Source organism: Stegostoma tigrinum, chromosome 2, assembly GCF_030684315.1.
Source record: "Stegostoma tigrinum isolate sSteTig4 chromosome 2, sSteTig4.hap1, whole genome shotgun sequence".
In the NCBI taxonomy this organism is placed as follows: Eukaryota; Metazoa; Chordata; class Chondrichthyes; order Orectolobiformes; family Stegostomatidae; genus Stegostoma; species Stegostoma tigrinum.
In genome coordinates this window covers 69080404-69096208 of record NC_081355.1, presented here as the reverse complement: position 1 = coordinate 69096208, position 15805 = coordinate 69080404, and the positions used below count along the sequence as shown (strand labels likewise).

Below are 15805 nucleotides of genomic sequence, written 5' to 3'. Positions count from 1 at the left end.
ATATGCAATAAGAGAATAAATGCAGGGCTGATTTTCACTCAGGGTTGGTAAAACCCATTTATCAAGACCCTGCTTACACACGAATATCAGACTGACCAAAGGCATGTATTTCTATTGTCCCAATTCTGACCTGTTTCCCTTTTTTGAATACAGATAGGACATGAACGTCCTTCTAGATCTTCAAAATAACTATTGATTTGTGTGAACATAAGAGTCGTCATCTCTTTGAATAACCTTGGAAAAATCCTATCTGGACCAGCAGTTCATTGTCTACAAGATTAGAGTTGCATATACTTTAACAGTAAAAGAATGTTCATGTTCACTAACATTGCAGCAAAGGCTGAAGCAAACCGGTCAGTTAGGACCTCTGTTAGGTACTAGGTGGCTGTCTTAAGGAGACAGACACAGATTGAGACTGAACTGAAGCAGGACATTTAAGACCTGAAGCAATGAATGGTACTGTCACATACATGCATGGAAAATAAGAGGTCCTTTTGTGTATGGAATTAGCCACATGGACAATTACAGTTGGACGCAAGGAAATTAGGTGTGAGTTGTTGCAGTCAACTATGGGCATGTTGCATGTACAAGCACGGTGGCATATAAAAGTGATTTTAAAAGTTGGCTTTTGCATGTCTTCTGTGCATTGCACCTCTGTAATTTAAGACTTAAGTCATGCAGGAAAAACTGAAAATGTTTCTCAGAGAATTTACATGCTATTGTAATGCTGAAGAAATAGCTTCAAGGTTTTGGAGCTGATGCCACTGACCAGATATTATCCACATCTATTTTGACTCTGTTCAGTTGACAACTAACTGGAAAAATAAAGTGCGACCATAAGACCATAAGACATAGGAGTGGAAGTAAGGCCATTCGGCCCATCAAGACCACTCTGCCATTTAAATCATGGCTGATGGGCATTTCAACACCACTTCCCTGCACACTCCCCGTAGCCCTTGATTCCTTTTGAGATCAAGAATTTGTCGATTTCTGCCTTGAAGGCATCCAACGTCCCGGCCTCCACTGCACTCTGCGGAAATGAATTCCACAAGCCCACCACTCTCTGGCTGAAAAAATGTCGTCTCATTTCAGTTTTAAATTTACCCCCTCTAATTTTAAGGCTGTGCCCACGGGTCCTAGTCTCTCCGCCTAACGGAAACAACTTCTTAGCGTCCACCCCTTCTAAACCATACATTATCTTGTAAGTTTATATTAGATCTCCCCTCAACCTTCTAAACTCTAATGAGTACAATCCCAGGATCCTTAGCTGTTCATCATACGCGAAACCTACCATTACAGGGATCATCCGTGTGAATCTCCGCTGGACACACTTCAGGGCTAGTATGTCCTTCCTGAGGTGTGGGGCCCAAAATTGGACACAGTATTCTAAATGGGGCCGAACTAGAGCCTTATAAAGCCTCAGAAGCACAACGCTGCTTTGATATTCCAACCCTCTTGAGATAAACGACAACAGTACATTCGCTTTCTTAATCACGGACTCAACCTGCTAGTTAACCTTTACAGAATCCTGGACCAACACTCCCAGATCCCTTTGTACTTCTGATTTGTGAATTTTCTCACCGTTTAGAAAATAGTCCATGCCTGTATTCTTTTTTCCAAAGTGCAAAACCTCACATTTATTCACATTGAATTCCATCAGCCATTTCCTGGACCACTCTCCTAAACTGTCTAAATCTTTCCGCAGCTTCCTTACCTCCTCAGTACCACCTGCCAGTCTACCTAGCTCGTATCATCGGCAAACTTTGCCAGAATGCCCCCAGTCCCTTCATCCAGATCACTAATATATAAGGGTGAAAACTGCGGCCCCAACACTGAACCCTCTGGGACACCACTCGTCACCGGTTACCATTCCGAGAAAGAGCCTTTTATCCCAACTCTCTGCCTTCTGTCAGACAGCCAATCCTCAATCCAAGCCAGTAGCTCACCTCGAACACCATGGGCCCTCACCTTGCTCAGCAGCCTCCCGTGAGGCACTTTATCAAAGGCCTTTTGGAAGTCTAGATAGATTACATCTACTGGGTTTCCCTGGTCTAACATACTTGTTACCTCTTCAAAGAATTTACTTGTTACCTCTTCAAAGAATTTGCCGAGACTGAAGTTAAGTAGCTGACTTCCATTGCTATCACTCAGTTATAAGTGTGTTAAATCTTCTTAGTCCTTTCCTGCCTGCTATCAACGCCACTCCTTGCCAGCTGACTGGCAGCATGTGGGTGAAATTCTGACCTGAAATTTCTGCCAGCAAGTGCATTTTACATTCAGCCCTCTTCATATCGGCTCCAATTTTGGTCTGGGTTAAAGGTACTCCCAAACATAAGAGTTTGAATCAAATAAGTTAGTTTGCAGACAAATTGTGAACTCTGATAAAGGTCTCAAAAGCCTTGGCAAATCAGTCAATTTGCTAATGAGTGAACAATTCGCTCTCTCTTAAGCTGCTGTCCGACATTAGATCTGAACAGACAGAGAGCCTTATGATCATGAAGCAGGGGCTGTTTATTCCACTGGCATCCCTAAGACATTGCACACATAAAGGGAAATGGAGATTAAACAAGAGAGATGCAGAGAGGACTTGGAATGAACATTGTGGTTTACATCCAGTTGAGGAAACCCTTTCTCTGATTCCTCCCTCCCACGAGGCCATCATTCTGCGTAAACTGATATGACCAAGGAACAAAAATTGATCATTGGGTCCTTCAGTCCTTCTCTGACATTCAATAAGATTATAGCTGATTTGATTTTAACCTCAACTCTGCATATCCCCAATAATTTTTCGTCCAGTTGGTAATCAAGAATCCATCTACATCTGGCCTAAAAGTATTTAATGATGCTGCATCCACTGCCTATCGTGGAAGAGAATTCCAAAGGCACTTAACCCCTTGAGAGAATCTGTCCACCCCTCATCTCAGTCTGAAATGGACACCCCTTTATTTTAAACTGTGATCTTAGTTCTAGGATCTACCACAAGAGGAAACATCCTATTGACAACCACCCAGTGAAATCACTCCAGATCCTATATAAAAATGAAAGAACTGTGGATGCTGCAAATCCAAAAAAAAACAGAAATTGCTGGGAAAGTTCAGCAGTTCTGGCAGCATCCGTGAGAGAAATCGGAGTTAACATTTCAGGTCCGTTTCTGAGGAAGGGTCACTGGCCCCAAAACATTAACTCTGGTTTCTCCAGATTGATGCTGCCAGACCTGCTGAGCTTTTTTCAGAAATTTCAGTTTTTGTTCAGGATCTTATTTGTTTCAATTACGTCACCTCTGATTCTTCTAAACTCGACAGGATTCAGGCCTGGCCTGGCCTGTCTACTGTTTCTTCATAAGGCAATCCACTCATTTCAGATATTAGTCTCTGAGCTGTTTTCAATGGATTAGCATCCTTTCCTTAATGTGGTGACAAGTACTGTAAACAGTACTCCAGACATGGTCTCACTGACACCCTGTATAATATGTCTACTTTTCTGTTCAATTCCCTTCGCAATAAAACATAACATTCTGTTAAATTTCCTGATTATTTGCTGTACCTCCAGACTAACCTTCCGTGATTCAAGCACAAGGGCACCCCAATATCCCTCTATCATCTCAGAGCTCTGCAACCTCTCACTATTGAGATTTTTTAAAAAATTCTTCCAAAATAGACGCGTTGACATTTTCCCACATTATACAGTATTCACTGGGGCTTTGTCCACTCACTTAACCCAACTGTAACCCTTTATAGATAATAAAATGTGAGGCTGGATGAACACAGCAGGCCAAGCAGCATCTCAGGAGCACAAAAGCTGACATTTCGGGCCTGCTCCTTTTTGCCTTGTCATGACTCATTTTCCAACCTGTGTTATCAGCAAAGGAAATACCCTTTTTTTACAGAGACAGTCCATTCAACTGAACCAGCTGCTATGCCCAGTGCCACCCCTGATGCTTGCTGCCTGTTGCCGGAGGTCCTGGTGATGCTTTTGAGTTGCCCTCCCTCACCATCGCCACCTGCTGCTGGAGTTTCAGTTACGCACTAAAGCTTGAAAGTTTCCATACTGGCACCAGATGAATTATCTTTTTCTGAAACACTCAATCACCTGAGTTTCTATTATTACTTTAGCTTTACTTTTAATGTGGCTTTAGCTACTTACACTTAATCCTGATGAGTGTGTCCATGATTCTATATGTAAAACTAAGCCTTCCTATTTGCAGTTTTCCTCGGGGTTGCTGATCTAAATGTTGCTGCCCAGAACATTTAGAATTTGATCCACTATAATTATTCATTACACTCAAAAAGGGAAAGCAAAATTCCGTGTAAGGGAAAATTATGCATACAGTCATACAACAGATATGAATTATTGAGTGTGATTAATGTGTAACAATTTGATGCTATTTTTATTTTCATACTCTGTGGGAGGTTTTGATTTGCTGAAATATTTCTCAACTTTTACATTTCTCATCTAACTGTGCAAGTTGATAAATTTTGAAGAAGACTGTTCTACTATTACAGCCAATACTTGAAACAAGAATCCAGTGTTTTTAAAAGATATATTTTCGTGCACATCTGGGACAATACCCTGGTCTCTGGGCATTCGTAAGTTTTGGTGTTTGGAATGTTTGCACTTCATTGATGATCAGTTGCAGTGTAGTGGAGGCAATCCTGCTTTTGGGACAGAGGGGCAGAATTTTATATTGTGAGTGAGATGGTAGTGGAATTCCAGGGTAATGATTACGCACCCCCCGCCAAACCTCCCTCCAACCTTTGCCATAAAAGTCAGAGGAGATCCTGTTCTGACCTGACCTGTTCGCCACCTTTGGACTTTCACTGTCAAAAGATGGACCTTCTATTCCCTTCTCAGAGGAAGCCACCCCCAACCTTGAGGGCTGGCAGCTTTCTTGTTGCTATAAGCTGTGGCCTGTGCATGGTCTAAAGAAATCCCCAAGGAAGGTGCTCAGAAATGTTGTGTTGTACCTCGCAGTCAACAAGTCAATGTACCTTTAAGAGATGAGCTCATAATATCATCACTTGCGACATGAGGTCATAAGTTCTCACACTTCACCTTACCTTGGGATCACTTGAAACATGAAGTACCAGAAGCATGCTCCTCACTGTGACTAAAAGCTGGAAGTCGGGCCATGAACGACGCATTAGTCTATAATCGGTAGCTGTCACTATGTGTGTTGTTGTTTTGCAGAAGTGTCACATTGAGCTCAAAATGTTACCTTTCCTTCTGTCTCCATCAAACTTGAGTTTCTCTTGCACTTTTTGTTTTTCCTTTAGATCTGTCCTACGTTGCTTTACTTATTTAACAGATGTCTGTTGGATTTTCAATTCTGCAATGTCTGTGCTCAGTTTCGTATGTTACAGGAGATGGCCTCTGCATTGCATGAAGTGGAGCAAGCCTTAAAAATCACATTTAAGTGTTTAACACTAGACCCTGGCGGATTCTGGCAAAAGGGATACAGAATTCAGAGTGGTTTTCAGAAAGTGATGGGACGTTCGAACCTGGGAGGGCCACTGGTAAAATTGGAGTGGGGTTAATAAGTTGTGAGCATGTGCCTCTGCCATGGTATCCAATTTGATGGCCTCTTCTGGCCTGCCATCTCGTTCCTGAAGGGGCGATACCTTTTTGACAACAGACGATACTAGATCCAGGTTCTCAGCTCAGAAAGAGTACAGCATTGTCTGAGGTGAGCTTTTTTTTAAATGGAGACATCTCCCTGCCCACTGTAGAGACAGTCAAGTCCTTTACTGTTTGTTTTTGAAGAAAAGGAGTAGGGGCATTCTCTCTGTTAAACTGGAGAATGTTTGCTCCACAAACAATAACACCAAAACAATTTCTGATTGTTACTATCTTCCTGTTTTGTGAACATTGCTGTACACAAATTGGCTGCCATGTTTTCTGACATTACATCAGGGACCATACTGCAAGAATACTTAATTTACTTTGAAGTGATTTGAGATACTGAGGGTTATATAAATACAAATCTTTCTTTGGTTTGCTGCAGATGAAAACTCTGTAGTGTCAGTGGCCGATGGCAGCAGAGAAATGCCAAGTGAAAATGAAATTAATTGTATATTTCCGGGCTTTCTTTTCAGTACTTCAAGCAGAGATGGATTGGAAATGAGAGACTTTAGAGTAGACATGCACAAGTCATTGAAGGTGGCAGGACAGGTCGAGAGAGCAGTTAAAAAAAATTGCAGTATTCTATTAATCAGTTCCTAACATATCAGACTAAAGAGGTTATGTTGTGCTTGGATAGATACTAGTTATATCTCAGCTGGAGTATTTTGTATAGTTCTTGACACTGTTATTTAGGATCTGGAATGTACTGCCTGAGAACATTGTGGAGCAGGTTCATTCAAGGCATTCAAAAGAGAATTAGACACTGATGTGATAATGGGAACTGCGGATGCTGGAGAATCCGAGATAACAAAGTGTGGAGCTGGATGAACACAGCAGGCCAAGCAGCATCTCAGGAGGACAAAAGCTGACGTTTTGGGCCTAGACCCTTCATCAGATGATCATCTCTGATGAAAGGCCTAGGCCCGAAACGTCAGCTTTTGTGCTCCTGAGATGCTGCTTGGCCTGCTGTGTTCATCCAGCTAGACACTGATGTGTAGGGTTTAGGATCAAAGGCAAGTAAAAGGCACACAGTGACATGTTCATTTGGAGAGGCCATGCAGATGTGATTGTCCAAATGTACTCTATCGGCATTGTTACAATTCTGTAATTCTAATTCTGTGATTTTCTGCAGAAGTGCCTTGAGAATCTTAAATGTTTCCTCTTCACAACTCTATTAACTCATGGGGGATTTTTTGAAGACTAGAGTTCTGACCCCAATAGCCCAGATCCCTGAGGATATCATTCAAAACAAACATCTATAGAGAGTTGGCTGAACAAAACCATTAATTTTTCATGGACTGAATTCTACAAACTATATCATGTTATTCTTTGTATCTGTATAGCTTTAATACTCCTGGTGAGGGATTAGAATAGGGCCTAGTGGAAATGCATTTTAAGTACTATTCAAATGCTTTACGTCCACATAACGTGAAAACTGGAGGCAAAGTTTTTGGGTCAGTTATGAAAATACCTTGGATATTATGTTATAAAGTAGTCTCTTCCCTGAATCAGTTTGCCCCTTACCAACTAGAGTAAACAACAACCCATCTCTGAAGGTCTTAAATAGGTTGCAAGGGAATTTGCTTTACCACTTCTAATCAGAGTAGTGCACTCTTGAGCCATTCTTCTTGTGCAGTAACAGATCTGTTTGTTGGACAGACATCTGTAATGTTTGTGTCACTGTTTTCATTATTTCTTTCATCTAACAAAACCTCACATTCTTCACTGGAAATTAACTTGCTGTCACTATGTATTATGTTCTCTGATTTTCTGACAGTTAAGCTCTCTTAAATGCCATATTTTGTGCTAACTTAGTTATTACTCTCTCTTTTTTGCTTGACCATCTCCACAGAAGCAGGATGTTCTCAGTCAGGTAAGTGTCATTTATTTCAAAATGCAGAGGATTTGTTGATGAGACAATAGTGGATGAGTGGCTGCTTAACTTAGGCATGAGGAGCATTTCATCTATTTTTACACAGAACAAAGTTGAGAAATAATTTCATCTTAGATGCTGATGGTTTATTGAATCTACCAGTGAGCTCCTGCATCGTGAAACCAGGTAAAGTCTCCATCTCATGTTGAGTTAATTGATCCTAACAGTGGCACTGCATAAGAGTATTTTCAATGCTTTTCGTGGTCTTAGACTCATGACGGGAGAATTGGCAGAGTTTTCCGTTCTGTTAGCTATCCTGGGATCTTGAGCAGATGTGCATGTGTGTGAACATAGGGCATGAGTGGGATTAAACTTGGCTGTAAAATGGCCTGCTTTCACCCATTGTTGATGCTCACACATGAACACATGAATAATAGATACTATTTGAGATGACAGAGGAAAATTTGAACTCATGATTGGAAGAAAAGCTCAGTGTCCAATACCTGCTGGAAAAGAATAGAATGTTTTGTTTAAGAGAGAGGGGTGAAGAGGTTTTGCTTGTTGCTTTGATTCACTTTTTAGTGTTTTTTTTAAGTTTATGCTGGCCTGACATTTGATCGTTGTTGGATTGCTTGAGTCTGTGGGTGTATCTAATGAGTCAGCGGCTTATTCCAAAGAGAACAGTATGGGAGACATGAGGATCCTGGAAAGAGATGTGTATGTGAAATGGCTACACGTTCTAAATTAAATAAATTTTTGCAAATAAAACTGTTTGGATTTAGAACTGTTCACCTCTGCATTGCTCAGTGATAAATCAGATAAGCCAGGTAGACATAAATCACAAATCAACTGTAACATGCAATTTGTCTGCCTTCAAGCCACCAGAGTTGCACGTTTTACCCGTAGATTTGTAAAGGCCTGTGAGACCCCAGTGAGGGTTGATTAGCTCAGTTGGCTGGATGGTTGGTTGGTTTGCAATGTGGAATGATTCCAACATGATGGCTTCAATTCCTGCACCAACTGAGGTTACCATGAAGGACCGTCCTTCTCAACCTCTTCCCCTTTTTTGAGGTGCTGTGACCCTCAGGTTAAGCCATCACCAGCCATCTCTGTCTACTGACAGTGCAGCCCTAAGGTCTGTTAGGGCTATGACAATTTTACTATTTGACTCCATTTTAAAAAGAAAATAACTTGCTTCTGTTTATGGCTTTCCAGAGCTTCATTATTTGAATTGTTTATTCCCAACATGTCTCTGAACATTTTAACATTTGGCCAATCCATCCAACTGATGCTGCTGATATTCATGCAGCCCTAAAACTTTTTCGGAGATGTAGGTTGCATTAATTATAAATTTATTAACTAGCGATTAACCAGCACGCTGTGGTACGTCAAGGAAGGGGGAAAGTTGCTTGGTATTTTAAGAGTAATTCAAACCTCTGTGGAGACTATTTTCTAATACATTACATAGTCTGGAACAACAAAAAAATCCACAAGTGAGGTGGATAAGTGGATCCAAAGGACAGGGCCTTTGCCTGTTCTCACTTTGTGTGGATGAGAGTGAGGGATGCAGCGTGGATGAGCTAACTGGCCATGGCACAGTAGTAGTGGCTGCCACTCAAGAGGGTGCAGAAAGAAGGAATGGAGTGGTAGTAGGGGACAAAATGAGGAGGGATTCACACTGTTCTCAGTGATAAAGAGAGTGAGTCCAGACAGCTGTGTTGCCTGTTTGGTGCCAAGATTCAGGTTATCTAGGCTGTAGAATGACTTGCAGTGTGATTGGCAAGTTTGAGTGGTCAGATGAGAAATTAGTACTAAATTAGAAAGCAGAGCCATAAAGTTAATAATCTTTGGATTACTACTTGAGCCACATCCTAATTGGCAGAGGATGAATAAGGTTAGGAAAGTGAATGTCTGATTCAAAATGGGGGATAAATGAAGTGGGTTCTGGTTTGTGGGGCATGGGTGCTAATACTAGGGAAGTAGGATCTCTGGCATTGAAACAGTCTAGACCTGCACTGTGCAAGGACTATTATTCCCACATAACTAAGGAAGTAGAGAGGAGTTTTAAACTAAAGAAGGGAGAGTGAGGAATCATGCTTGGTTAAAGGGGAAGCAATGGCCTAGTGGTTTAGTGATAATACTATTAATACAGGAACTCAGCCAATGTTCTGGGAACCTGGGTTCAAATCCCACCATGGCAGATGGTGGACTCTGTGTTCAGTAGAGAATCTGGAATTAAGAGTCTAATGATGACCATAAATTCATTGTTGATTGTTGGAAAAATTCATCTGGTTTACTAACATCATTTTGGGAAGGAAACTGCTATCCTTACCTGGCCTGGCCGACATGTGACTCCAGCCCCTGCACCAATGTGTCCTGCTGTTAACTGCGCTCTGAGCAACTAGGGAAGCTCAATAATTGTTGGCCAGCCAGAGATGCCCACATCCCATGAGTGAATTTAATAAAAAGCATCAATTCAAGGGATGGAGACATTGCCCTTTGAACAAAGGTTAAATGGGCTGGGACCCTACTCATGAGATGTGATCTAATTGAAACATAAAGTATCCTTAGGGGTCTTGACAGGGTAAGTGTTGAGAGGATGTTTCCCCTCATGGGAGAGTCTAAGATCAGAGTGTGTTGTCTCAGATTAAAGTGCACCAATTTAAGATGGAGTTGTGGGTGAATTTCTTCTCCAAGAGGGTTGAATATTTTTGGAACACTTTACCACAGAGGGTTGTTGAGGGCAGAGTCCTTGATGTATACATCAGAATCAGACAGATTCTTGATCAGTTTTGCAATAAAAGCTTCTGTGGAAAGGGCAGGAAAGTGGACATGAGGAATGTCGGAAGCTATTGAATGGTGGAGCAGGCTCGAAGGGTTGAATGGCCTATTGTGGTTCCTACTTCTTATGGGCCTCATGGAGTTGAGCAGGAGAGCGAAACACTCCAATGAGAAATGAAGCTCAGAAAATAAATACTTTGCTCAATGCCATTTTGAACTTAAAAAGGAAAACGACGAGGTATGGAATGTTCACAACGTCCTTTGGTCCAGCAATCTGTTAGTCATATGTTATCAAATGTGGACAGTTGTTTCTGAAGTTTTGGTAAACACAAAAGCTTGGTGAGGAAATACTGTCTTAGGAAGTTCCTTCAATCACTCATCCAGAAGAACAAATGTGCAGGAACTTTGAAAGAGATTTTCTAAAAGATCTTCAGAAGAGATGAAGAAATTATAGTTGAAGTCCATGAAACTGTAGTTAATCTTTTTTTGCCAAGTTAGGGAAATGGGAGACATTGGGCTGGTGCTGTAATTATCAGGTTGTAACTCACGGCATTCTGCATGGCTGTTTTGGAAATTCAACTTCTCTCATGTTTACTTGTGACTTACAGCATAACATCGAAAACCACTGTTCCCAATTTGGATATGACACAAAGTTAGGCAGCATTGTGAATGCAAGCTGTGTGGATAAAAGTGTGAAATTTCAAAGAGATATTGGCAGACTAAGCGAATAGCAAAACTGCAAGAAGTGGATTTTAATATAAGCAAATGTTAAGACCTGACATTTTAAATTTAAAATGAATGGAGCATTTTTGTAAAGAGAAATGAGAAACAGTGGCGGCTGAAAGAGCCTTGGTGGTTGGGAAAGTGTTTCCGGTACATAGATTATTAAAATGTTTTGAATACAGAAAATAATCAAAAAGGCTAGTAACATGATGATCTTATCTTGAAGACTCGAATAAAATGTTGTGTTAAAGCTGTTCAAAGCTCTGGGTTAAATAAAGTCAGAGTAGTGTGAGCATGTTCTGGTCACCACACCTTAAGGAACACATCTTTTGGAAACTGCAGCACAAGTTGACCAGATGTATGGATTCCAGCAAAATAAGTTCTACATGGGAGACTGATTCATTACCTAAAAGTACATGGGATGCAGGGTAGATCGGTAAGTTAGATCAAAATTGGCTTTGTAGCAGGAGACAGAGGGTGGCGATAGAAGCCTGTTTGTGTGTTTGGCGGTCTGTGCCCAATGGACTGCCATAGGGATCAGTTGGGGACCCCTTACTATTCATGATACCTGTATAAACAATGCAGATGAGAGTGTGGAGTGAGGAATGATCAGTTTGCGGATGACACAATGATCACTTGGATGGTTGAGATGGTGAGGAAAAGGGCTTTAGGTTACAGGAAGATAGAAATAGATTGGTCAGATGAGTGAATGAGCAGCAGGTGGATTTTAATGCTGATATTTGAGAGGTGATGTTCTTTGGAAAAATTGAGAAGACAAGGAAGTACTCGAATGGCAGGACGCTAGGAAGTTCAGAGGAACAGAGGTGGTGGAATGCTTGTCCACAGATACCTGAAGATGGCAAGGTAGCTTAACAAAATAATTCTGAAGGCTTATGGGACACTTGCCTTTATCAACCAAGGCATGGATTATAAGAGCTGAGAGGTTATGTCGGAGTAGTACAGAACTTTGTTGGAGCTGCAGCAGAGTACTATGTGCAGTTCTGGTCACCACGTTATAGAAAGGATGTAACTATACTGAAAGGGATACAGAGGAATTTCATCATGCCAGTGATGAAGAGAATCTGGGTCAGCTTGGGGTGTTTTCTTTGGACTGGGGAAGGTTGAAGAGGAACCTGATAGAGGCGTATAGGATTATGATGGGCATGGAGAGGGTGAATAAAAAGCAGCAGTTCCACTTAGCTGAAGGATCAATAACAAACAGAAGACCCAGAGCCCTTTTGAAAGAGAGACGTAGAAAGTTTAGAGGGGAATTGAATTTTTTTTCATGCAGCACATGATGGGGGCCTAGAATGCATCACCTGGGAGGGTAGTAAAGGTGACAAACTGCACGACACTTAAAAAAAATGGATGAACATGTAATAACATGAAAGACTATGGGCCAATTCCTGGAAAGTGGGATCAGTATAGATTTAGCATTGTTTTAATAGTATATATCTTAGTGCTGTTTGACCCTCTGAACAATGTTGGGTTAGGGTTAAATTATGAGGAGAGAGCATGGACTTTAGGCTTGTATTTTCTGGAATTGACAAAGTGACGGGCTGAATTCACACAAGTTTTCAAAACATTAAAGGGAAGAGAACTATTCTTACCAATTGTTGAGGCTAGGAATATGAGGCATATGATTAAAAATTAGATCCAGACCTCTTGGGAATAAAATTGGGAAGCATTTCTCAACATAATGAGTGGTATAAGTTTTTGGAATCTTTTCTGCCAACAGTAACTGGTGCCAATAAACATTAAAATTGAGATAGATTGATAGATTTTTTTATCCATGGATATTAAAGGATATGGGTAAAGTTGAAGGCATTGTGTTAGATTGTAGATCCACTAAATTAAGGTTGAATCATAGGACAAGCTTGGCAGGTTACATAGCCTACTTATTTCTACTTCCTATGTGCCTAATATTTTACAGTGTTGTGCATTTTGGCAGTTTTAATTGTGGAAACAGAACACAAGAATCTCTGAAATTTATTGCACATAAGGATACACAAGGCACATTTTGTGATGTTCCCTTGCAGAAGAAATCTGAACAAATCCTTCTGTGCTCATTTGCTGCCCCCTATCTTTCCACCGTTAGGCACTGTTTCTGTGAAGGTGACTAAGGTAGTTTGATAGCTAGCTGTCACCTTATGATATTTCTCAAATTTGTCACTGTTCTTGTGAAGACTTTCGTAAGTGTCAACAAACTAATATACTGGAGTGATATCAAACCTGAATCCAATCCTGTCCTCAGACCATGAAATGCTATCGTGTCTGGTTGTCAGTGAATATGATGTTCAAATAAAATTAATTCACATGGCTCAGTCTCTTTTTTGAACTCTGCATTGACTGTAGACACCAGGAAGATGTTGTTTGCCTAATGAGATATATCATGAGATTGTTCCAGAATTGTTAAAATTAATTCCTGGAATACCTATTTCATAGACTATGCAACATTGTTGTCACCGATTAAATGTGCAAAAAGATTCTGAAACAAAATTGGAAATTGCTGGAGAAGCTCGCAGGTCCGGCAGCATCAATGGAGAGAAAGTAGATTCAACATTATAGTTTAATAATACACTTTAAATAGAGTCAACATTTTGTATCTAGTCACCCCTCTTTGGAACAAGTTCTGAGGAAGAGTCACTGGATGTGAAATGTTGACTCTGCTTCCTCTCCACAGGTGCTGCCAGACCTGCTGAGGTTCTACAGTAATTTTTGATTTTGTTTGTGTTTTCGATTCATTATGTGGCAGGAGTCCAGCCATTAATTTGAATACAGGTTTTCTATGGGCTGTCTCAAAATACAGCTCTGACTGGCAGTTCTACTTGCGTTTATAAGAAGAATTTTTAATTTATTTTGTTTCCGTTTATCATCAAAGATTCAGATGGAATTTAGTGGCTTGCCCAATGTTAACATTGTTGACGAATCTAATCAGGTGAGACAACTGCTGGTGGAGACTCTTAATGCCAGCTTCAATCTCTCAAACCCTGCCACTTGTATTCGACATATTGGGATTTTCTTTCTCAAAGGTGATTCACTCCCTGATTGAGGGACCTGACATTGGGAAGAAGGGTTCTACTGAGAGTGACCCTCTTCCATTTCTGCTGACACCCTTCTAAATTCCTAATGACTGCTCTTGTGCATCTCCAGTCTTGTGACTCCTTACCATACGCCCAGTCAGTGATTCCGTTAGCAACCTTAGGTGTTGGCTTGGTGCACCAGCAGCAGACACTGCCTGGTTGGTAGCGCTTCCAAGCAGTTAAGCTTAGGCATGTACGACTTCCAAACTCCAGGCCCTTGATTCCTGAGGAAGGTTCATGTTCCATGGTGCCTGAACTGGCAGTAAATCCTGCAGGTGTTTCCTAGCAATGAGGAGGGCACATCTACTATCTGCATCAATGGCATCAAGTTCCCAGTAGTAATGATCACCAATAATCTGTCCTGGACCACCAGATGTTGCGACAGTCAAGAAGATATAACAACACCTCTTCTTCGGGAGGCTACAGAAATTTGGCATGTCTGTAAGGACCCTCACCAACTTTTACAGATGCACCGCAGAAAACATCCTATCTCAATGCATTATGGTTTGGTACAGCAACTGCTTTGCCCAGGACCATAGAAACTACAGAAAGTTGTATGGACAGCTCAGACCATTACAAAAGCCAACCTTCCATCCATGGATAATAAAATATGAGGCTGGATGAACACAGCAGGCCCAGCAGCATCTCAGGAGCACTCCTGAGATGCTGCTGGGCCTGCTGTGTTCATCCAGCCTCACATTTTATTATCTCGGATTCTCCAGCATCTGCAGTTCCCATTATCACTTCCATCCATGGACTCCATTTAGCCTTCTCATTGCCATGGAAAGGTAGCCAAAGATAGAATGGATAGCCAGAGACTTTTTTCTCAGGCAGAAATGATTATTCTGTGGGGGCATAATTTTAAGGTGATTGGAGGAAGATATAGGGGAGATGTCAGAGGTAGGTTATTTATACAGAGAGTGGTGGGTGCGTGGAATGCACTGCCAACAGTAGTAGTAGAGTTTAGAGACTTTTAAGTGACTCTTGGATAGGCACATGGAGGATAGTAAAATGTACGGTATGCAGGGTAGTTTGATCTTAGAGTAGGATAATAGGTTGGCATAACATTGTGGGCCAAAGGGCCTGTACTGTGCTGTATTGTTCTATGTTCTGTGGAATATAACATCATCAAAGGCTCCTTCCACTCCAGTTATAATCTCTTCCAACCTCTTCTGTCAGGCAGTAGATGCAAAAGCTTCAACACAAGTACCAACAGTTTCAAAAACAGCTTCTTCCCTGCAGCTATTAGCCTTCTGAACGGACCTGTCAAATTTCAAATCTAATGTTGATCTTGCATTTTGTGCACCTTTGCACTGTAAAGTTGTATTCCTCGCTCTGTTCAATCGCTCTATGAACTTTGCGTCTTTGTATGTTACGATCTGCCCAGATTGCATGCAAAACAAAACTTTCCACTGTGCTTGGGTATATGTGACAATAATAAATCAAATCAAATAACAGAACAATGTAGGGCTCTTGCTGGCTTTTCCTGTTTCGTCAGTTAAGTCTTGTCTTAAATCTTAGGCTGACCTTCTCCAAGTCGGCAGGCCTTAAGAAGCAATTCGTGAGGATGAGAGAAATCAAACATAGAAACATAGAAGATAGGAGCAGGAGGAGGCCATTCAGCCCTTCAAACCTTTTCTGCCATTCTTTACGATCATGGCTGATCATCCAACTCAGTAGCCTGATCCTGCTTTCTCCTCATAACCTTTGATCCCATTCACCCCAA

The 15805-nt window shown here is 41.2% G+C and overlaps 1 protein-coding gene across 4 annotated transcripts in view; it reads left to right on the top strand.

Moving 5' to 3' along the window:
• The window catches only part of dgkb (diacylglycerol kinase, beta), a 752355-nt gene that overhangs the window by 108747 nt on the left and 627803 nt on the right, over positions 1-15805 (top strand). For all 4 annotated transcript variants that reach the window (XM_048520589.2, XM_048520551.2, XM_048520559.2 and 1 more), the window contains exon 4: positions 7472-7492. In XM_048520589.2, coding sequence (XP_048376546.1) covers positions 7472-7492 — 21 coding nt within the window. The remainder of the gene's footprint in view (positions 1-7471; positions 7493-15805) is intronic.